At 41.4% G+C, this 21,621-nt stretch overlaps 2 protein-coding genes and 1 non-coding gene across 3 annotated transcripts in view; all 3 read left to right on the plus strand.

Moving 5' to 3' along the window:
• The window catches only part of LOC119731543 (cilia- and flagella-associated protein 74-like), a 42,186-nt gene extending 35,197 nt beyond the window's left edge, over positions 1–6,989 (plus strand). The window contains exons 31-35 of the mRNA XM_038204713.1: positions 657–855; positions 2,596–2,811; positions 3,745–3,878; positions 4,868–5,002; positions 6,173–6,989. Of these exons, the coding sequence (XP_038060641.1) occupies positions 657–855; positions 2,596–2,811; positions 3,745–3,878; positions 4,868–5,002; positions 6,173–6,286 (798 nt within the window). The 3' untranslated portion in view covers positions 6,287–6,989. The remainder of the gene's footprint in view (positions 1–656; positions 856–2,595; positions 2,812–3,744; positions 3,879–4,867; positions 5,003–6,172) is intronic.
• Positions 6,959–7,030, plus strand: Trnal-uag. The gene has a single exon. It is a non-coding gene; the product is annotated as a tRNA-Leu (tRNA).
• Positions 7,031–9,934: 2,904 nt separating this feature from the next.
• Positions 9,935–21,093, plus strand: LOC119731603 (DNA fragmentation factor subunit beta-like). The gene is made up of 6 exons (XM_038204799.1): positions 9,935–10,091; positions 15,316–15,445; positions 16,095–16,286; positions 17,638–17,717; positions 18,791–19,074; positions 20,068–21,093. The coding sequence occupies exons 1-6, from the start codon at positions 9,981–9,983 to the stop codon at positions 20,279–20,281; spliced, it is 1,011 nt and encodes a 336-aa protein (XP_038060727.1). The 5' UTR covers positions 9,935–9,980; the 3' UTR covers positions 20,282–21,093.
• The last annotated feature ends 528 nt before the right edge of the window (positions 21,094–21,621 follow it).

The raw sequence follows: 21,621 nt of genomic DNA on the forward strand, positions 1-21,621 counted from the left end.
GGTTTAGTGTATAACTAAGATCATTTGATTGGGCAAGTCACTGTCATGTGACTAAAGCCAACCTCAGGTCAACCCACGATTTGCTTGCGCCACGACAGAACCGTCGGCATCAAGCAGAAAAGTAATGCTCAGGTCACAAAACTGAGAAATTGTGTGATTGTCACGGTACACGTCGCAGAAGTTGAAATTGTTCTACTCTTACGACTGTTGATTTTTTTTGAGTGCCGACTGATGCCGATCGTTTAATATCGTCGCAGTTGCACTCAGGTCACACAAAATCGGCGACTGAGTTGTTCCCGACGGTCCTAGGCACAGCTTGATCCTGAGAAGTCAGTCGCCGACTGATCTGTGTTGTTGCAAGGTTGGCCTGAGGCCGGCTTTACAGGTGCCATATAGGGCCTCAGTCAGCATTTGAAAATTGCGTTGCATTGATAAAAGAAGGCATCCAAGTTTTTGAAGTCATGCTTAAAATGCTTTCAAGTAAAGAAAGGAGATGTTAAAAAAAGCCTAGATTGTGTCCAAAGGTTACCCAGACAACCATCTCGCTAAAACCTTGGTGCTACGTTGCCTCAGTTTTTTGTTGTGGACGAGCTTTTTTTTAGTGCTATTTTTTGAGTTTCTTCACAGTTTTGTTTTCATGTTTTCATGTTTTATAGCTGGAGAATGTTTCTTCACTCGCTGTGGACTATGCCATCAACTTGGCTAGTCTTTCCTTCAAGAAGCACGCTGACCAGCAGGGCATTCCACTCTTCATCCGTCGTGATGCTTTGGCAGATTCCAGACTGGTTGGCAAGGCTAACCTCAATGGGAGCAGCGTATTTGACTGTGTGCCCTGTGAGGGCACTCTTCAACCAGGTATGAATTACGTCACACTTGGATTCTGGACTTTTCTGGTAGGATACTACTCAGGGCCCCTGAAAGGAGCAAATCGAGTAGGGAGGTGCAGTTTCTCGGTTGCTGATTGGTAACTTGTTGTAGTGCTGGTTGGTGGCTGCTTTAAACCTGTCTTTGTCTTCTATTGCTGTTATGGATTGCAAGTTGAGTGTATGTGCTGTGTCTTGATGATCGTTGGACCGGGTATAGAATTTTTTGCGTTGGTATGGTGAGGCGCCCCGACAGGGCTTGTTGGAATATGGAGACCCTGGTCACTCTTCTGCGGACTTCTAACAATTCCCATCCTTCTTGCTTCATTGCTGACACGCTACTTCTATGTTCTACCATAATCACTGCATACAAACCGAGCACCCTTGTTTTGCTCTGCTTCAAGCTTTTGTGTGAGTTCTTTTGTTGACGGATCCCAAACAGATCTGCCGTACTCCATTGTTGGACGTACTAGTGATTTATACCTGAATTTTGACACTTTTTGAACATGAGTATAAGTTACGCTTGATAAACCCAAGAGTTCTGTAACAAATGCAGTCAGTAACAAATGCAGTCAATATAATGCAAAACCTCAATGTAAAACATTGTAGCACATTGTCAACGACGCCTGACGCTCACGCAAAGAAGTTATGGTATTATGAACATTCATTATCAAATTAGTGGTGCATACTTCGCACTAGAGGCATCCAAACCAGTAGACACATGCGTGCCTTGGTCAATGCTCTCGTCGTTATTCTTCCGTAGGCGGTAATCAATCGGCGACATATCCTCGCGCTATGCAGTGCATGTAAAAATACAGCGCGAACAGCGACCTCATGCGGCCACTATTTTATGCAAATCAGTTGGACCCGATCGAGAGCCTTGGTTCAATCGTCCATGTGAGGTTTTGGGGTGGTGCTCATTATGCTAATAGCCTAAGCCGACCTTAAATGTCATTTTCGTATTGGTGGATCGTTTCGTGGAAACTTGCATAGCGGTGAAACGTGGCACCATACATAATGCATACACATACGTTGTGTGTCTCTGCACACGGCACCAATGCACAAAAAATGTAGTTTCTGTCACGTCCGCAAAAGGTGAATAGCTGCAAATAATTTAATGACGTCAGGATTTACCAAGGTGTAATTGGACACTCTACATATTAGCCCCGCCTACACTTATCTGTATTCGCATACGAGATCATGCGCTAGAAATCCAGCGCAAAATAAAGAAAAACGTAAGCTTTCGCTGACGATTGAACCAAGGCTCTCGATCGGGTCCAACTGATTTGCATAAAATAGTGGCCGCATGAGGTCGCTGTTCGTGCTGTATTTTTACATGCACTGCATAGCGTGCGAGGATATGCCGCCGATTGATTACTGCGTACAAACAAATAACGAAGAGAACCTTGACCAAGGCTAACACATGTTGTGTATCCCGTCCATGGGTTCTCAAAATTGGCTCAAAAACTCCCTCTATTGTTTGCACACGGAGCTCATAGAGCTCAAGATTCAAATAGAAACAAAGGAGAACTAAAGTAGCGAAGTAAAGTTCTACAATAGTACCCCATAACTACCCATTTACTGGTTGTGTTAGTGCGTTCATCAGTTCAAGCAGTTATTCCTTGCAAAGCAGTGCTACCTTGTGAATTCATATGTATGCGTGTGTGTGTGTGTGTATCTTCTGCAATTGGAGTTTTGAAATCTGCAGAAACTTGGCCATTTCTCTTTGTAGGCAGCAAGACAGAGATCACAGTGTTCTTCCGTCCTGACCACCCATCTGAATGCTTCTCTGACGTGGCACGGATCGTGCTGTACGGCAAACACGAGGCCCACGCCATCCATCTAAAAGGCGCGGCCAAGTCTAAGATCATGTACGTCATGGGTGGAGACCCGATGCAGCCAGCTGTCGAGAGTCTAGCCGTCGTTCCTGTAACAGAGGAGGAAGAAGGTCAGGAATTTTTCCTACAATGGTCACATTTGCATATCAGCTGTCCTGTGTATTACTCATGAATAGGGCATTTTGTTTTTGTTCTGTTTTTGTTTTTGTTTTTTTGGTTTTTTTTGCTGTTTCTTATTCTTCTATCCCAAATCCAATAGACTGTGTACATGTTTCATTCTCGGTGCCACTTGTCACATTACACAGACTTCTATCTTGATGAAACTTGGCGCAGACTGAGACCCCGTAGTAAAGTTGTTCATATTGATGTGACGTCATGATGATGTCATCACGTGTTGTGATATCATCTTAACAGTGCATTTCCCACGGCCTATAGACCATTATCATGTTGCGGTCATTTGGATTTTTCCCATTTAAATCAGCGTAACCAAAGCGAGGCTGGAGGGGAAAATAGTCTGGTTCCTTTTTTTCACAAGAAACAGTATCTATTATTGGATACAGGGAACAAGACTATAAATGGAGGCAGCATGATAAAGGTCTATATCAAGAGAAGTACAATGTCGATTGGGTTGAACGTTTGCATATATAGTCAGGAATGTGTTGTAGATGAAAATAAGTCAGTTCGGTATTTCAACTGTGCTTGAGAACAATGACAGCAAATTTTAGTAAATTGAATGCTGATTTCAAGCGTGAAATGGTAGTACAGTGAAATCTCAATAAGTCAAATCCTGCTAACTCGAAAACCCTTTTACTCAAAGTAAGCACTTATTCCTGTCAATTGTTGAAAAGAAAATTTCCTAACTCAAAACTCTGCTTAACTCAAAATTTGAGCCCATTTTCTGAGTTTTGACTTATTGAGATTTCACTGTACATACAAATTGGCTGCTTATTAATATAATCCGGGAAAACCTATAAATGATTTCAATTCAAATTGACATCATTCCTGTATTTAATTTAGTTGAAATGTTTTACCTCATGTCACAGACCCTAAGGCTCTCCCTCCTGCGATTCCATTACTTCTATCCTTCCGTGCCTTGGGCAAGGAAGACCAGACCATCGCAGCGACCAGACAGCTACAAGTGGGATGCATACGCACCATGGCCGTCAGCCAGAAGAAGGTCTGTATCTTATTTCTTAGTTCCACTTGGTCGTCTTCTTTCCTTAAGCCGGCCTCAGATCGGAACTGTCGGCATCAAAGCAGAAATGTAATGCTCAAGTCACAGATTGAAATATCGTGTGATTATCGTGGAACGAGCGGCATCTCGACACAAAATAATCGCAACCATGCTCACGTCACGCACGACGCGACAACGATGATCCGGATGCGCACACACATCGTAACTTCAAACAGGTCGACTGCGATTGGTTCATGTGATTATCGTGGAACGAGCGGCATCTCGACACAAAATCATCGCAACCATGCTCACGTCACGCACGACGCGACGACGATTCCCAATAAAATTAGATGATCCAGATGTGTCGTAACTTCACACAGGTCGACTGCGATTGATTCCTGCCTGTCAGGAACACGTTATGTCTGAATTTTTGTACTCTTTCGACTGTTTATTTACTTTTAGCGTCAACTGATGACGATCGTCTTAATATCTGGTCGCAAAACAAAAATCGGCAAGTGGGATGTTGTTGACGATCGTAGTTCGGGCGCAGCTTGATCCTGAAAAGTCAGTTGCCGACTGTTCTTTGTTGCTGCTAGCTCGACAGGAAGGCAGCTTTAGAAATTGTTGGCTAAAACCGGTTACAATATTGCATTGAGTTTATAAACATGTGCCTTTTTGAGGTTTTTTTTACGAGTTCCATTTTTAGTTCATCCATTTCATCGTTAATTTTTAGGGGTTGCTTTTTACCCATTTGTGAGGCCTCAGTAATCGTTTTGAAGGTTTTTTCTAAGCAACAAGGTTGTAATGAAAATTCAATTTTGCATAGTGTCACAAAAAACGCATTGTCTTATTTAATAAGCCATTATTGATTGATCAAATAAATCAATGATCATAGATCAATTATTCAACGATTACATATCCTCATTCAGCTTGTTAACTTCACTTGCTTTTTTCATCTTTTCCATGCCCGGCTTGAACCTCTCATTGGATAGAACGGTGAGTTCTTCTTTGATAACCTGAACATGGTGACACCTAAGGGTTTCAGCGTGGACACCCAACGTGGCATGGTAGAAGCCGGCATGACTAGACCAGTCAATATCACCTGGGCACCACCCAAAGGACATGATGTGAGTAAAGTAACAATAAATAACATTACTAGAGAGTTATCTCACCATACTGAGCATATCAATGTTTGTCCACAGACTTATGTAAAGCTCGAAATTTTGCTGGAACCCAACTATACACCATATGTGACCCGCTCTGCAAAAATGAGTCAGATGTCGCATAATTTGAATTCAAGCTTTTGCCATTTTGAAATGGAAACAGTAAAAATTTGCTCAAAATTTGGAAAGTTTTGTTTTTGTTTTATTTTGGTTGTTTGGTAGTTTTAGTTCAAATATCTTACACAAAAATGTAAATATTGTAAGAAAAAGAAAAAAATTATGAATCTTTGGTGCTTTTCTTGGTTAGTTACAGTGTTTTCGTCATTTTTCAAAGCCCTTTTTCTCCATTGAGACACTTCTAGCTTTGCAAAAACTTTACAGAATGAAACAAGCACAACAATGCAACCAAATGTCCTAGAGGGGTCCATGATATACCAAATGAAAGCTTATTTCATTCCCATTTATTAATGTAGTTAACTCAAAATGTCAGTTTTGCCACAACAGACTCATTTTTGCGGAGCGGGTCACATATATGCAAGAAATCAAGTCTACAATTTCAGTTATTGGTAGTTTCTGATCGCAGTGATATATGTGAATAAAAGAAATGCCGGGTACCAACCGCGTACGCATCGCGTAGTGCAAAGGTCATGTACACCGACAGTAAGAAATATTTAGATACCTTTTTGGAATCAAAAATATTGCACTGACAGTGTTGTGGAATCGTGGATGTTTCGTGTCGAATAAACGTTGAAAATTTGGGTAGGCAGAATAAATAATAGGACTATGGGAAACTTCACAGTGATTGAACGAACTGACAGCTTAAAGGCCATAGAAGCAAAATGAATAAATAAATGGAACTGGGCTTGGCTACAAGAGGAAGATGACAACGGGGACTTTGTGTGCGAGTGGCTTTTTCACACAAAAATAAAGTTCAGGTTTTTTCAAGCAGACCCTGTGGCATCTCTGCATGTTGTAGCCATGTATTCCGCAATTAAGCTTCTCAGCTGCAAGTTCGGATGATTAGATCCCTGAATATTATTATTAAGTAGGCTGGTTTGTAGGCCCAGCGAGATAAAGGATATGATATTGAATATATTTAAAAGAAAGGTATTGTTGGGGTTTCTATTTTTGCAGCCCAACATGGTCATAGAAGCCAGTGTTATCTTCAACTTGAAGGGAGACGTGCTTGAGAGATACAACCTCCTCCTACGAGCCCAGGTGGTTACCGAGGAGATAGCAGCGCCATAGCAACATCACCATAGCAACAGTTGCATAGCAACTGGAATAACTGGACAAAACATGGGGAAGTAAATCACCTTCACATGAAATAACATTTTTTTTCTCCGAGTTTTAAACCTGGATGGTCAAAATTTGCTGAAATTTGAAGAAAACAAATTGAGTTATGAATGTAATTCCTGTAATTGCAGGAGTTCCTACTTGTTTACCTTTTTGTTTTCAAATGCCATTTATGCTTCATACTCAAATTTCCTGCTAAAATGTCATAGCCCATTTTATTCCCATGGTGTCAGAAGTGCGCAGTCAAAATACTTTTTATATAAATGTAAATAAAAAAAAGAAACAGGGTACCGAAACCAAACATCCAAAAAAGCTAAAAACACAACTCTTCAACAAAAAAAACGAAGACAATGATGTTTACCCTCCCAATTTTTGACTGAAGACGAAGGAATGTCCTAATGAAGTTTTGAAGTGTGCAGTTTTCACCTCTCAAAATAACCTTAAAAAAATACTTTCAAGAGAGGGAAATTTGATCTGAAATTTTCACAGAAATTCGTTAACACAATACCCCCTCCCCCCTGTTGTTGAAAGCTACATCCGCCCCTACATATCATAAAGATGTGTACCTCCCAACTATCTTATAAGATGTATACCTCAGATTCAAACCAGCCAACCGATCCCGTTAGCTCGGTGGTCGAGTGGTAAGACATCTGCTCTAGAAGCAGGAGGTCATGGGTTCAAGTCCCACCCGAGTGATTTTTTTCCTACTTTCACTCAGAAGGTAACACACTGAGTATACAGTGTTTATACGTCGGTGAAGGGCAAAACCTAATTTGATTTATATCACCCTGACGCAAAAATTCCATCTTACAAATATCTATAGGAGTTCAGAATTAAATTCAAGGTAACGAAAAAAGTGTCGTGGATTTTTTTTATTATTTTATGTAAATATTTGAAAATGTTGAAGTCTGTTGCACTTGAGTTGATTCATGGAATCCATTTCTATGTATCAAAATGTACATAGCAGAAATACCTTCCGGGTGGCGTTTGCAGTGCATCTGTTTGAGAATTATAATTATTAAGTGTGATGATGTGTAATATATACCAAATAAATAGAAATTCGATGTTGAAAAAGGTTATTTTGGTGAAAGTGGTGTTTTTTTTATGTTTGAGAGAGAGGAAGAAAACAGTCAACATTAAAAATGAACCGCTCAAATATTGTGTCAGATATTATTTACAAGTTTGGTTATCTGTGAAGAAGTTGTCCATTGATTTAGAATATGTGTTATTTGATTAAGCTGTTGTGTGTATATGTAACAACATTGCAGAGTTGTTACTTGGGCGAACTTTAATTATGGGCAGCAGGAATTGACTTCGGTGATGATTATTTGTATCGGGGCTGTATTAACAAACTCTGAAAATATCCCGGTTGATAATTTCCGCCCAAAATGAACCCTTTGTCTCAAATCTAATTTCTTTCACAACTATACGAATGATTACTTAATAATTATGTTGATATCATTTTTATAACGTTTGAATACATGGATTATATTTTTCAGTCGGATAAGTTAAACTTCGTAAGTAAATAGTCAAAAATTGACACTATCATATTGAAAAGTTTTGGACAATACGGTCGCAAAACTGACTGCGTGTAGACGCTCATATCAGTAGGTGTGCACATATCTTGTTCAGGCGGTACGTTCAGGCCTGCTCATGATCTGTAACTTTGGGAGGTATATCTTACCTCCATGTTTAAACCTAAAGTGGAACTCTTTCTACGCGAGCGCGAAGCACTGAAGGCGTTTGGTCCGGGGCCCGCGCCTATTGGGCCCTGAGAAATGTTGGATTCTAGATACTCTGTGGTGCAATCTGAGGCATTTCCTGACGACTTTCCCCTGACGTTTTGAATGAAATGTGCTCGTGTTGAGGGAGGTGGGGGTGGAAAGTTGATATATTCAGGCCAATTAAAAGTGCCCCTCTCGCGATCATACTTGGGCCGCCTCGATATGCAAACAAAACTGTCCTCTCTTGTAATGTAAGAGTGCCCCTTAAAACACAAACACCCCTCGCGCATTCACAGATTGTGAACCTTCTCGAGATGGAAAACTATCCCTCGAAAGCGCAAACACCCCTCTTGCAATAATACAATTTTAGATGGGAAATCATCGGACCATCAAAAACAATAGTGCTCCTCTCGCGATAACTTTATCGAGATGGAAAACTGCCCCTCGAAAGCGCAATTAGTGCCCGCTCGCAACATTAAAACTGTGCCACTCTCAAGATGGAAAACTGGCCTGTACAAAATGATGTAGTGCTCACGCGAATAAAATGGTCACTGAACCATCAAAAGCAACACTAGTGCCCCTCTCACGATAAAAAAAATGTTCTCTCTCATGTGAAAAATTACCTTAGATAACAATACGGCTATGTTGAGACTATTTCAGGAAAAGCTAGATTATATGAATTGTTTTCGAGTAAGGGAAATAAGATTTTTTTATTTTTACGCAGACGTTTTTAAAAGTGTATATCAGTGTTGTTAGTGAATTTTGTTGCGGGTAACATGTATTCCTTGCAATGTGAACAAACATAGCCTTTCACAATTATTCCTCTTTCACACCGACGGAAAACGCCTTTTTCTGAACAAGTGCCCCTTTTTGGTGATGATGCTCCCCACTTTGAAAAGCGTTCCGCCCGCCGCTGGATATATCACAAACATCGCATAAAAACTAGAATCTGTTTCGAGATTTGCCCTCTTTAGCTTGATCCGGCATGATTTTGAATCGTCGACATGACAGATGAACGCTTGCAATCTTTTGCCATGGGTTGCAGAATTTAGGTTCGCGGGGTTTTTTTGAGCAGCGGTGTTTATTATTTACATTCTCCATTTTCTGCTTCCCTCTTCATCCCCTTCTCTCTCCATGTTTTATTTTCTATTTTGCCGACTAGCACCATTATTTTGTTGACACCCTCTGGCCGGCCAGTATCTAGACGCCCGTGCACGTCTTCTGTAAAGTTTAAGGCAATGTCAGGCTCGTTATTTGCTGGTTTTGAAGGACGGGCTGCCTCGCAAAAAGACACCGGGGGAGTGAGACAAGTCGACTCGGGACAACTCGACCGTTGAGACGACGCAGTCATCCGAAACCTACCCGGTCTCTTAATGTCCGCCCATTCCATGTGCCAACATAGTGCCATCATTTTCCCGGGGCATGATAACTAAAATAAGCCAACCCCGTTCAGCGCACTAACCCCAGCCCCATCAACCTGGCCCGATCGAGCCAGCAGGCTTCCCCGGCCCCCAACACGTACCCCGCCACCCCCGGCTGGACACGGCAACAAAATCCCCACGGAAAAAAACAAACTCGGCGTCTTCCCATCCCGTACCCGACCGCCAAATGCTCTCTCTCAGCTTGGAAAAGTAAAACCTAAGCATAATTGGAGTATCCCGTCAAGCAACCTCAACCCAATGTACCCTAACATGACGAATATTCCCTGAAAAAATAATTGCAAACGGGCGACTTGTCTCAACGGACGACTTGTCTTTCCATTTAACGCCCAAACGGTCGAGTTGTTTCAACGGTCGAGTTGTCTGACCCTGTACCTAGCCTGCGGTAGCGCGACCCGGTATCCCAATGCGCATGCATGGCATAGCGCCCTCCGGAGTTCACGATTTGCGCTTTCATTTCACCAGGGACGATTTTCACGAAGGATGTCAGTCCCAAAAGCTCTGAAAGTAAGAGGAGTTTCGAGGCCAGACAAAATTGGAATTGTAGCCAGAACTTTGAGAGAGGCGTTACTGAAAGGATGTGATAAATTAAAGGTGAGATTTTGGTTTTCAATTGCCAGGTCGCGGTCCAGTTCGAAAGAAGGAGACTCGGCATATTAGCGGCCGGTGTGGAAGGTAGTTCTGTCCTAGTCCGAGTAACTTGGACCCAACTTATCGCCTTTTTTAACATTTTGGACATGGTCTGGCGATAGTGGGGTCCAAGCTAATACCGCGACCTGGACAACATCATCCTGTCACTGTCCCAAAAACCAACATTTTCCAACAAAAAACATCAGATTTCACCTTCAAAACGGCCTCCAAATCACTAAATATGCTAGCCCGACTGCGTCTGGCCGTACAGTACTATCGCAAGCTCTGTAGTACGGCCAGACGCCCGATGCTTCCACAGAGACTGAAGTTTGTTGGCCGCCGATGTAGCGATTTTGCTACATCTTTCGATCGCGATTATCTTTTCATCCAGGACACAAATTTCCAAAGTTAAGGTTCGTAGTCATAGAGCAACTCATACCTTTTCGAAAAAACGTTGTTTGGTCTCAATATTTTCATCCATCTGGCCACAAGACGAATTTCAGTCATCAGATTCCACAAATATCGTCCCCCATGCGATCCCCCATGCGATTTCAAAATGGCGGCCGCGCTGTAATGTATGCAATATGCAGGCGCGCCCGCACAAACTCATGAATATGCATAAACAGTTTGTGACGTATGACTTCGTGTTTTTGGACGTACGGCCCCACCGCGCGCCGCACGCACGTCCAAAAACACGAGGTCTTACGTCACAGACTGTTTATGCATATTCATGAGTTTGTGCGGGCGTGCCTGCATATTGCATATATTACAGCGCGGCTGCCATTTTGAAATCGCATGAGGGATCGCATGGGGGACGATATTTGTGGAATCTGATGACTGAAATTCGTCTTGTGGCCAGATGGATGAAAATATTGAGACCAAACAACGTTTTTTCGAAAAGGTATGAGTTGCTCTACGACTACGAACCTTAACTTTGGAAATTTGTGTCCTGGATGAAAAGATAATCGCGATCGAAAGATGTAGCAATATCGCTACATCGGCGGCCAACAAAATTCAGTCTCTGTGGAAGCATCGGGCGTCTGGCCGTACTACAGAGCTTGCGATAGTACTGTACGGCCAGACGCAGTCGGGCTATAAATATGCCACCTGAAGTACAAGTAGACATCGATGATTAAGATGGTTCCTCCTACTCCTAGAACTATGAGGCTCCGCGTGAGCTCCGCTCACGCGGAGCCTCATAGTTCTAGGAGTAGGTTCCTCCATGGTTGTTATTACTTAAGTTTACTTACGATCTGGAAGAAAAGTGAAATTTTCCGTTCAATTCTGAAGACCCCCTCTGCCTAGGTTGTCGTTGTTGTGCTCATATTCAAAACTGCATGATACGCTGTGTGTACGCGTTCCCAATTGGGTAATGGCGTCTGACCTCGACCTCATGCAAAGGTCGTGACGGTGCGCTTGCGCACAATGCACTGCATGCACCTGTGCACAGCAGATTCCCCTGCGCCGCGCCGACGACTGTTTTCTGATGAAGAGTGCTGTGTAAGTTCGCGGTACGCCTAGGAGTCGCGCTGGCTAGCCAGGCGCATGGCTGGCTAGCACTCTTCATCAGGAAACAGTCGTCGGCGCGGCGCAGGGGAATCTGCCGTGCATGCAGTGCATTGTGCGCAAGCGCGCCGTCACGACCTTTGCATGAGGTCGAGGTCAGACACCATTACCCAATTGGGAACGCGTACACACAGCGTATCATGCAGTTTTGAACGTGAGCACAACAACGACAACCTAGGCAGAGGGGGTCTTCAGAATTGAACGGAAAATTTCACTTTTCTTCCGGATCGTAAGTAAACTTAAGTACACCCATCTTAATCATCTATGTCTACTTGTACTTCAGGTGGCATATCTAGTAATTTGGAGGCCATTTTGAAGGTGAAATCTGATGTTTTTTGTTGGAAAATGTTGGTTTTTGGGACAGTGACAGGATGATGTTGTCCAGGTCGCGGTATTAGCTTGGACCCCACTATCGCCAGACCATGTCCAAAATGTTAAAAAAGGCGATAAGTTGGGTCCAAGTTACTCGGACTAATTCTGTCCCCCGTTTACCCCGCCACTCGGAAATACACCTCTAAAATCACTGGCTACGAAGTTGGAATCACTGCAAAAGAAACAATTCAAGTCCATTGCCAGCAACGCGGATACTGAGTGGGGGTCCATTATTTGAGAACGAAGCAACACAACAGGAATGGGAGTTGCTGAAAAAAAATAAGTCCAAACCAACCACCCTGTTGGCGGCTACGCGGTCACGAAGTGGGAGTGCAATGGAGCATGACGCATAGTACATACAAGTAGCGCTGAGAATGTTTATTGAGGTCAATCAACCGTGACCTCGTAGCCAGCTACGAGGTGGATAGATCGAGTGGCGGGTTATTCTGCAATGCAATTGTGCCCCAGGGAATTCTGGTTCTGTATTCTCCAGGTAATTCTGTCCCCCCCCCAGGTAATTCTGTCCCCCAGGGTTTTTTTTATCCCCCTCTTTTGAAACCCGGAAGGTTATTGTTTTGATGAATTCACTCTACAATACAAGGTATACATTTTGGACTTAAGTTTTAGTCTGCCCTTCATGAATATAAAAAATATTTAATTTAGTCTATTAGATGATACGTGAACACAATGTTTCGATTCGGAGTACAGTGAAGTCTATCGCGATTCTACCGCGATAGTTCAACACAGCGGCAATGCATGGCGATGGCCCTCGTCTCATTGATAGTATGATACAACGTCTCCTTGGATTGGTCTGTGTTCCCTCATAGCGCGTAACAAAATTTCCTATTGGACGAATTTCCATTGTAGAGGGAGACGCATATGTACACATGTTATAATCACTGCCTCAAATCTTGCAGCATGTACTGGCGCGTGCGAGACGCTGCCGCTCTCAGTACATACTACTGTATGGGGACACATTACCAGGGGGACACTTTCACCGTTGGGCAGGGGGACATTTTTACCTGGAGGGGGACAAATTTACCTAGGTAAAAATGTCCCCCCGGACACATTTACCGGGTCACGAGCCGGTAAATGTGTCCGGGGGGACACTTTTACCAGGGGGGGGGGGGGGGGACAGAATTACCTGTCACACCAGCTGTGTACAAAATCTCTAGGCCTAGAGAGTCAAGAAAATGCTTTCTATACATGCTATAGGCCTACTGTTCCTACCGGTATATGTATTATGTATGTGCGCTTCATCGCGCAGTTGGCATATTTTTTGTACCACTTTCCATTAAAAATGAACCCAAAAGTTTTGTCTCTTTTTTTCCTTTTTTTTTTAAGTGCATCTATGCAACCCTTTCTCCAAACGAAGTGGCTATCGTTACGGCAGCCATTGTTTAGCGCCCTCTACGATACTTTTTTGATACGCACGCAGGTATATAATTATTTCTTTCCTCGCGTTTTAGCGAGTAGTGCGTCAGCTCAGTCGATAGATGGTAGGATTTTGCACCGCGAGGTTGCAGGTTCGCACCTCAGTTTTGCACTCGAATTTTTTTCCTTTTCTAACCTGAGGCTTTGGAGGATTTTTTTTAAAGGGAAATAAAGTCCGAATTTCATAACGTTCAAATTCACTTTTTTCCTTTTAATTTTATATTTTCTTCTCATGTTTTTATAAAAGTTGCAGTCTACCGTAACGATAGAAAATGGGAAATGCGTTACGGCTGCCGTAACGATAGCCACTGCCGCCGCGTTCTCCGAATGTGTTCATTTCTGTGACTGTGGCAATCAAAAGAGTTCTCAGGATATTAATTTTAAAAAATAGTTAGTGGCCTGACATTTCGACCCTAGCAGAGTCTTTCTCGAAGGCTAAATGACAAGACTATATTAATTTTAGATAGTGGATATATATCATGTATATTGCTGGCAGTAATCCCTATCAACAGAGGGTGCTGTACTCTCTAAGATAGGGCTGAATTATATATATTAAATTACCACCAACGGTTGTGTAGGGCCTAGTGGATAAGCAACGGATCACATGAGCGGGAAGATCCAGGTTCGATCCCCGGTGGCGACATTTTTAAGGTTTTTTTTCCCCATCCCCCAAAAATAAGAATATTCTTCTTTTATTATTTTAAAATGTCCTAGACATTTTATTGCAGAGTATGGCTCTGGAGGATTTTTTTTAAAAGGGAAATAAAGTCCGAAATTGTAAAATGGTCTGATTCCCATCTTGTGAATACAAAGTTACAACGATAATGTTGGCATGGAGCCAGACTAAAATTTGTCACTGGAAAATGTCTTTAAGTACAAAAACCAGTAACTGCGCATGTTCAGTGCATATCCGGCAAGCTAACGTTTACTATAGGTTTGCCGTCTCCAGCTAAATATCCACTGCCTTAATGTTATTTAGACCTCCACACAAACACAAGAACCAATTTTGTAAAATCCCATTTCTGTCCCTATTCCCTAACATTGGGTTGAGACTAGACCTGTGAATGTGGCGTCAATAACTACGCCACGCATAGAAATGTGAAATAAAACCCTTCGACGTGTTCAACATTTTCAACCTGAACGTCATTTGTCCCATTGTATTAAAGGGAATATACATCATTTGCTTTTGCTGTAATTTTCAGAAATGGATGGAATTGGGGGGTTGGAAATATATAGCAAATATAGTTACACTGACTTTTTTAAGGTTTTGAGTTCGAAAATGCTATAAAAACCAAGAAAAACAATCATTTTCCTGTAGTCTGGTTCCCTGACTCCATATAAGAAGAAACAAAGCAGTTTACATACATTGGGGAATTGTAAGGTCAGGGAACCAATCTAGCTGGCTTGTACCCATTCATAGGTGTGTAATCGATTGCAAACAAGTGCGATGGTCAATTGGGGCAGCAAGGTACATGTATTTCAAAATGATTTTGTAGTTTTATTTTTTGATGTTTGCAAATGTTGTATTTTCCCTTTAAGTACTAAGTATACATGTGAAGAATACAGTGAATATTCCAATCAACATATCAAAGAGAATTATGGAGGCTGGTCCGAACGTTTGCAACTTTTAATGATCACCTGGGTCACTGGTACCCCGACCAGCTGTACACGCAGATTGATAGGAGCCCGTCGAGTACCTGTTAGCTCTGCAGAACGCTGCAGAGCTAGTACCCTGCAGGTTACCGGTATCATTCACGGGTCTAGGTTGAGACCTACATTTTCCTATAGTAATTATAATTTTCCATTTTGAACCCAGATACCCTATGATGGCACCCAAATTCACCTTGAAGAGGATGGAACTCTGATAACAGATGACGACTATTTCCAAACCTTACAGACCAACACCTGCCTGGTTCTTGTGGAAATAGGCCAATCCTGGCTTGGAGGTATGCAGACTTTATGTCATTACTCTGTTATCAGTAGATTTGAGGAGACGTCCTTAGACAGTTGTGTTTTCTCCGTCCAGGCCTTTGATGTTTACTAGTAGGGTGCTCGCTGTGATACTTGTTTACAATTATTCCAGGCTTCGACTCGCTAACGACTTGCCTAATATGAATTCGGACGGTTAGTCATTTATGCGCATATATACGCACTACGTTTTCATGGAGAGGGCCAATGATGGCCAGCCCGTATTCCTGTGGAAGCAATCATTCTTAGAGTGGGGATATCTTTTGTATGGTCAATGCAAACATTTTGGCTTTTTAGCAAGTTTGCAAAAAAGCCTCTTCTTTTTGTTCTGATTTTTTTTTCTTTCTTCTACAAGTTCCTTCTTCCTCTTCTTTTTGTCCACAAATCCCAGAAACTTTGGACACATCTTTTCTGTCCACGACGTTTGGCATTCAGCTTTGTTATACATCATTCAGAGTTACCATAGGGATGTATAAATTGGCTTGAATAGTGGCTGATGAAAATGACTTGATGTATCAGGTCAGTGTTATTGTGTATATTTTTTCTAGTTCCATCTTGTTATACATGTAGGAATCAAATTACTATCATTCTTGAATCAGCTAAATCCAAAACCTTTTATTTTACAAGGGTTTGACATGTTTAAGAGGAGCCTCGAAGACGCACTCGCAGCACTGAGTCAGGGGAACCTGTCAAGCGAAATTGAAGCATTTCTTAAGGAGAAACTGTCCACTACCCGCCAGGCCTTAGTGGAGTTTGTCTATTCACAGCAAGGAAACATAGCAGCTGAAAGAAGAGATGAAGACCCTGAATGGTTTCAAGGTAGGTTTTTTCTTAGCATTGGTCACTGAAATAGGCTGCAATCTTGCAAAAATCTCACTTTTTAAACATTCACAAGACTTCATTCTAAAATATCACTAGGCAGGGATAAAACTTTCCAATTTTAATTTTATCAAAAAGTAAGATTTTTCTGATGATCTATTCCATGTAAAATCTGATTTTTAAAATTAGGCTGAACGAATTTGATGGAAATGACACTACGACATCTGTATTGCAAGTGCAATTTTAATCTGTTCTACCAGTCGTCAGTGCAGAGATTGTGTGGTAGATAGAATAAGTTAGCCTGGATTGAAGTAGTTTACTGCTGGAATTAAGTTTAACCGATTGTGGATGCGAAGTTTACACACAATGTCATTTCCTAATTTACAAATTGTTCAGAATGTTTTAACAAAACCAAAAAAATTTAAAAAGGGTCTTCCTACGTTCATATGATCTTATTTTCTGTTAAACATACCGATGACATTAACAATGTTTTTAAATCTATTTAATTTACAAAACCTGAAAGCAACGCAGTGCTTGATAACATTTGAGGTACACGTTAAGTTTTGATGTTTTTAATGACTGACCGCTGTCAATCATTGTTGATTTATTATGTCAATCACGCCAGTCTGCGGACATACATGGGCAGGCGTCAGCCTTTGTGAAATTGCTAAATGTTTGAACAGTTATTAAAATATTTGCTAAACGTTTACCGGTACATAATTTAACGCAAAGTCACATCCTTAGAACCTACCGGTATGAAATGATTGAAACTGCATACAAAGGTTCGAGATTGTTACAAAGTGGAGTTTGGCGACCATGACTAAGAGTCCGACAGTACAATCTAAATGATGTTGCGCGATTTTCAGAGGTTTAAGAGTTAGTTGTACAAAATACAATGCTTTAAACAAGTGGAGTTGTGGAGTTGGAGTTGTTGTCTTGGACATAAATATCCCTCCACTTTCTGCATGTTCTCAAGTAAGAATTGAAGTTCTTTGTTTATGAAACACAGAAACATTGTTCACTTCATAAAGTGGCATTTGGATCTAAAACAAAATAGGAGGCGATATGGACATGGACACAAAGTTTATAGTATGCCTGTACTCGGTACGTATACATGTATAACTGTTGCGCTGCCTAGAATTTGGACACAGAATTTTCAGCCTCCTTTCCGGTTTTTTCCCCTGTACAATGTAAGCCAAATTCATTTTTGATAAAAGCCCACCCAAAAATAAAAACCATATGGCGGATGATGATGACATTGGGGGAAAAGTAGATTCAGCTCAGGAAAGACAAGCAAGATGCTGACTCAGTTTAAGGCCTTGTTGATGTAGTATTATGATACCTGCCGCAGGTATGGACCAACGCTTCAAAACAAAGTCCCATGTGATGTTTGTCAAGGCCCAGGAGAGAGTGCGAGGCTATTTTTCAAAGGTACGTGGATAACTTTTCCTTTCTTAGTTTGTGTTGCTGTGGTCAGTGTGCCTAAAAAAAATTAAAATAGATATGTATATTTCAGGTACATGATATTTCAGTAAAACGAAACCATGTCGTATCCTGAAAATGATATCAGAATAATCCAATAAGTCTCCGGGGTAGCCATGTAGAAGGCAGAGCAAGACTATAAACTCCTAAACCATGTTTATTTTAACATTGGAAGCAGCAGGTTTTTAAAATAAATGTCATGATAAGTGCCAGTTATCATGGTTTATATGAGAGTGTTCTGATGTGTCTTTTGACATTTGAATAGTTTTCGTTTTGCTGAAATATCATCTACCTTTATAGTAATCCGTGGACAAGGTTAAAAAACGGTGTTTGTGCTCAAAATTCCTGGAAAACTACTTGAGTGATTTGAATGATTCTTTATCCTAGATCTGGAAAGTGCTACTTGCAGATCTTCCTTAAAAAAACGGGGGGGGGGGGGGGGGGGCACCATTTGGGTTTCCTTTTTTTGACTCACTTGGCAAAACAGCTCCTCTTAATTCACTGCTTTTGTAGATCAGTCTAAATAAACCCTAATAAATGACTCTCTGTGTCACTAAGTGGGATATAGTGTGTGCATGTAGCAATTTCGAGCTTAAAACTAACACCTTAACACATTCAGTGGTGTACCAGGAACCTTCCTCACTCTTGCAAAATCCAACACCACATGGTAAACTCTGCACCCAAACTGTTGGATCTGATTATGGTGGTATGCCTGACCCCATGTAAAGCATAATCAGTTTACTAGTGCAGTACTCACTCCAACAGATTCCAACGAAGCATGTGGCTGGATTTTGAAGAGTTGGGGGGGGGGGGGTCATGAGGTGGTTAAGTTTGTAGAAATAGTGTAACATGTTGGCCTGTAACCGTATTTAACCTTAGAAAATTTCTTTGCTTAATACCGGTACATGTTGCTCCACGCATTTGCATCTAATTTGTTGATAAAGCTTGCTTGAATCAGAGCTGTTGCAAATTGCTTGTTTAAAGCAAAAGTTGTTATCTATTGTTTCAAATTCACTGCCTAGACCAAAGAGATGTTAGCGAATGAGTCAACAAACTACACCAGAGCTGCTCTAGATCGACGAGCTAGGGTCATCACAGCGCTGAAGGATGGGCTGAAAGAGAAAGAGTACCATGGTGTGTATTTCAAGAGAAATGCAGACTGTGAGGCCCGTCTGTGCGACCTCCTAGGATGGTTCTCATGTCAGGGGGCTTATGACACTACTGAATGCTGCTACCATCACTCTATTAACCCATACCTCAACAAGGAGAGCATGATCCTGTTCAGCACCTGGAATCTAGATCATGTGTAAGTCTCTGTCACATTTTGAGTACATGTATTGCTCCCTCGTATGTTGTGGAGTGCTGTGGCCTCGTGGTTGTGGGTTCAGCCTCGGGTTATGGTGCATGTGCCCTTGGGCAAGACACTTTGTAACAATTCAGACAGAAAACAGTATATGTATAAAAAGCATTCTTCTCAGACAGTATGTAATTGATTTAATTGATTTGTGCTGAAATGGAAGCCTGGAGCTGTGTACATGTCGTCGCGTCAGTGCAACAAGGTCGTATTTCCTAAAATGACGTAAACCCAAAACGCGAGTTTCAGAATGTCAAAAGGTCGTATCTCGCTTAAAATAACCCAGATGTACACGCAAAGTCAATGGACGTCGAGATGCGACCTTGTTGCACGGAGCGTATTCGCGCGAAATACGACTTTGTTGCAGAATCGAGTTACGACCTTGTTGCACTGACGTGACGATGTACCGTTACTGCTCAGGTAGCTGACATTACCTTAGAAATACCGGTACACACCATTATTATGAATACAGACCACTCATACCCTTGTAAATTTACTCAATAACGCCCTTGCAAAGATGCTGCGAGCTCATGCACATACCAATGAAAATTGGTACCGCATGTGAGTCAGGCCAAAGTAAACTTTTGCCCTTGACGGCAAATGTAATTTCTTCACTGTGGCTTCTCTTTACTGGGCCCCATGGGAGACTAGTGGATTCCACTGAATGGCTACCCAGTTAAAATAAGAAGTGGAATACTCCCCTAACACAAGCAAGATTAGGTTGTATGGTAAAGACACCTTCATAAGTAAGGAGGTGGTCAAAGGTTTGTATCCAACTAGAGCAAGCTTGTGATTTTCTTCCGACATGCTCCTAAATAACATTTGATAACTTGAAATCTGAAGCAAAGATTCTCTAGTCTGTGTAACAAATGGATTTTTAAGTTAGGTTTCACAACGTTGAAATGCACTTGTTAATGCTCACTTGTTTGTTTTTTTCTGTCCTAGGATTGAGAAAAGTCGCTCAGTGATACCAGGTCTGGAGGAGGCCATTCGCAATTGTCCAGCGCAGAAGGAGGTCAACGTGCCGTACTTCTACGACCTCCTCTTCACCAGGAAGAACCTAAAACTGGTTGATATACGCTGCCACAAGAAAGGTATCCATACAGGAAGGGTGGATAAGAAACGCTTCTATAGGAGACCAACAGGCCAAGGGAGATGATACTGGTATTTGGGTCCCACAGCCGATCGCTGTATAGGTCAATCTGTGGCCTGTTTGTTTCTTACTGGATCCTGATCGAGATCATGTGATCCAGGACCGTGCGAAAACAAAGAGAACTACTCTCCCGTATCGAATCCTTGAGCCGCACACAAATTTTCTCTGCTTAAGATTTTGTACGTAGAAAGGCTTTTTTAATGATAAGCTAACTATAATTTCCAGAAAAAGTTAATTAGTCGTACTCTTTTTAATCACGAAAAGACATTCTAAAAGAATTATGAAGAAAAATTGTCACAAAAGCTCATTTGATGCTCCAAATCTACTAAATAATACCACTTTTTCTCGCCTTCCGCTGTGCAAGTCATTATCTTTGATCTTGCGAACCCACCTCATGGGCAGAATCCGTTCAAACGTTATTCGGAGCAGCTATCGACACGTTGGATCACTGATCGCGATCCGATCTGCGCAAAACAAAAAGGCCCTATAAATTTGGGTTCCACTTTTTTCCTGCCCCGTTAACATCCCGGCCTGACATTTTTCAGACTTTGAAATCAAACTTTGTGATTTGTTTAACTACACGTACGTACCCAACAATAAAAAATCATTTGTGAAGTCATTCTTAATGATACTTGAATGGCAAATTACAAAGTACCAAGGTAACAGGGACAGGAAAAATGTCACACTTTGGACCCTAAATTTATAGAACAACCGTTTTTCTAGAAGTCGCAGGTTCGATTCCATTTCTGTCATTTTCTTTCTTTGACATAATATCGAGTGAAAGTGAACCTAGTCTATTTGCCGTTCTATTTGAAGATTTGAATCAGATACGAAAGATTGGACTCACTAGACTACGAATAATGGATGAATTAGTGAGTCTCATAATCATTCATCGACTTTTATAGTACTTGTTGAGAGGAGAACCCTATATTTTGATCAATATTTTTAATCAGAATGTAATATAACTTTTGCATTGTATTTTCTCTTGGTTTTTTATCGATTTACATTGTATATAAAGCAAATAGAAATAAATCTTAAGTACTTTTTAGAGTATTTTTGGCATGTAAAATTAATGTTTGTATGGAATAACAGATATCAGGGCACATAATGTCGCCAGTGACATTTTGCATCATGTATCTCAATCCCAACTGAAATTTGACTAGTCCAAACTTCCACACCTATACGTTTGAAACATACTAAGTTTTGGACCAATATTTAGTCTTTCAGCAGTTTCTTAGTATTTAATTTGTGACCTCACTTTTAATGCAATTGAAAGAGATTAATTTTTGAAATTGATGAGCACCAAGTGCTTCTCTGAAATCATGTAATCAGTAATATTTTTATCA

Source organism: Patiria miniata, unplaced genomic scaffold (assembly GCF_015706575.1).
Source record: "Patiria miniata isolate m_02_andy unplaced genomic scaffold, ASM1570657v1 HiC_scaffold_24, whole genome shotgun sequence".
Classification (NCBI taxonomy): Eukaryota; Metazoa; Echinodermata; class Asteroidea; order Valvatida; family Asterinidae; genus Patiria; species Patiria miniata.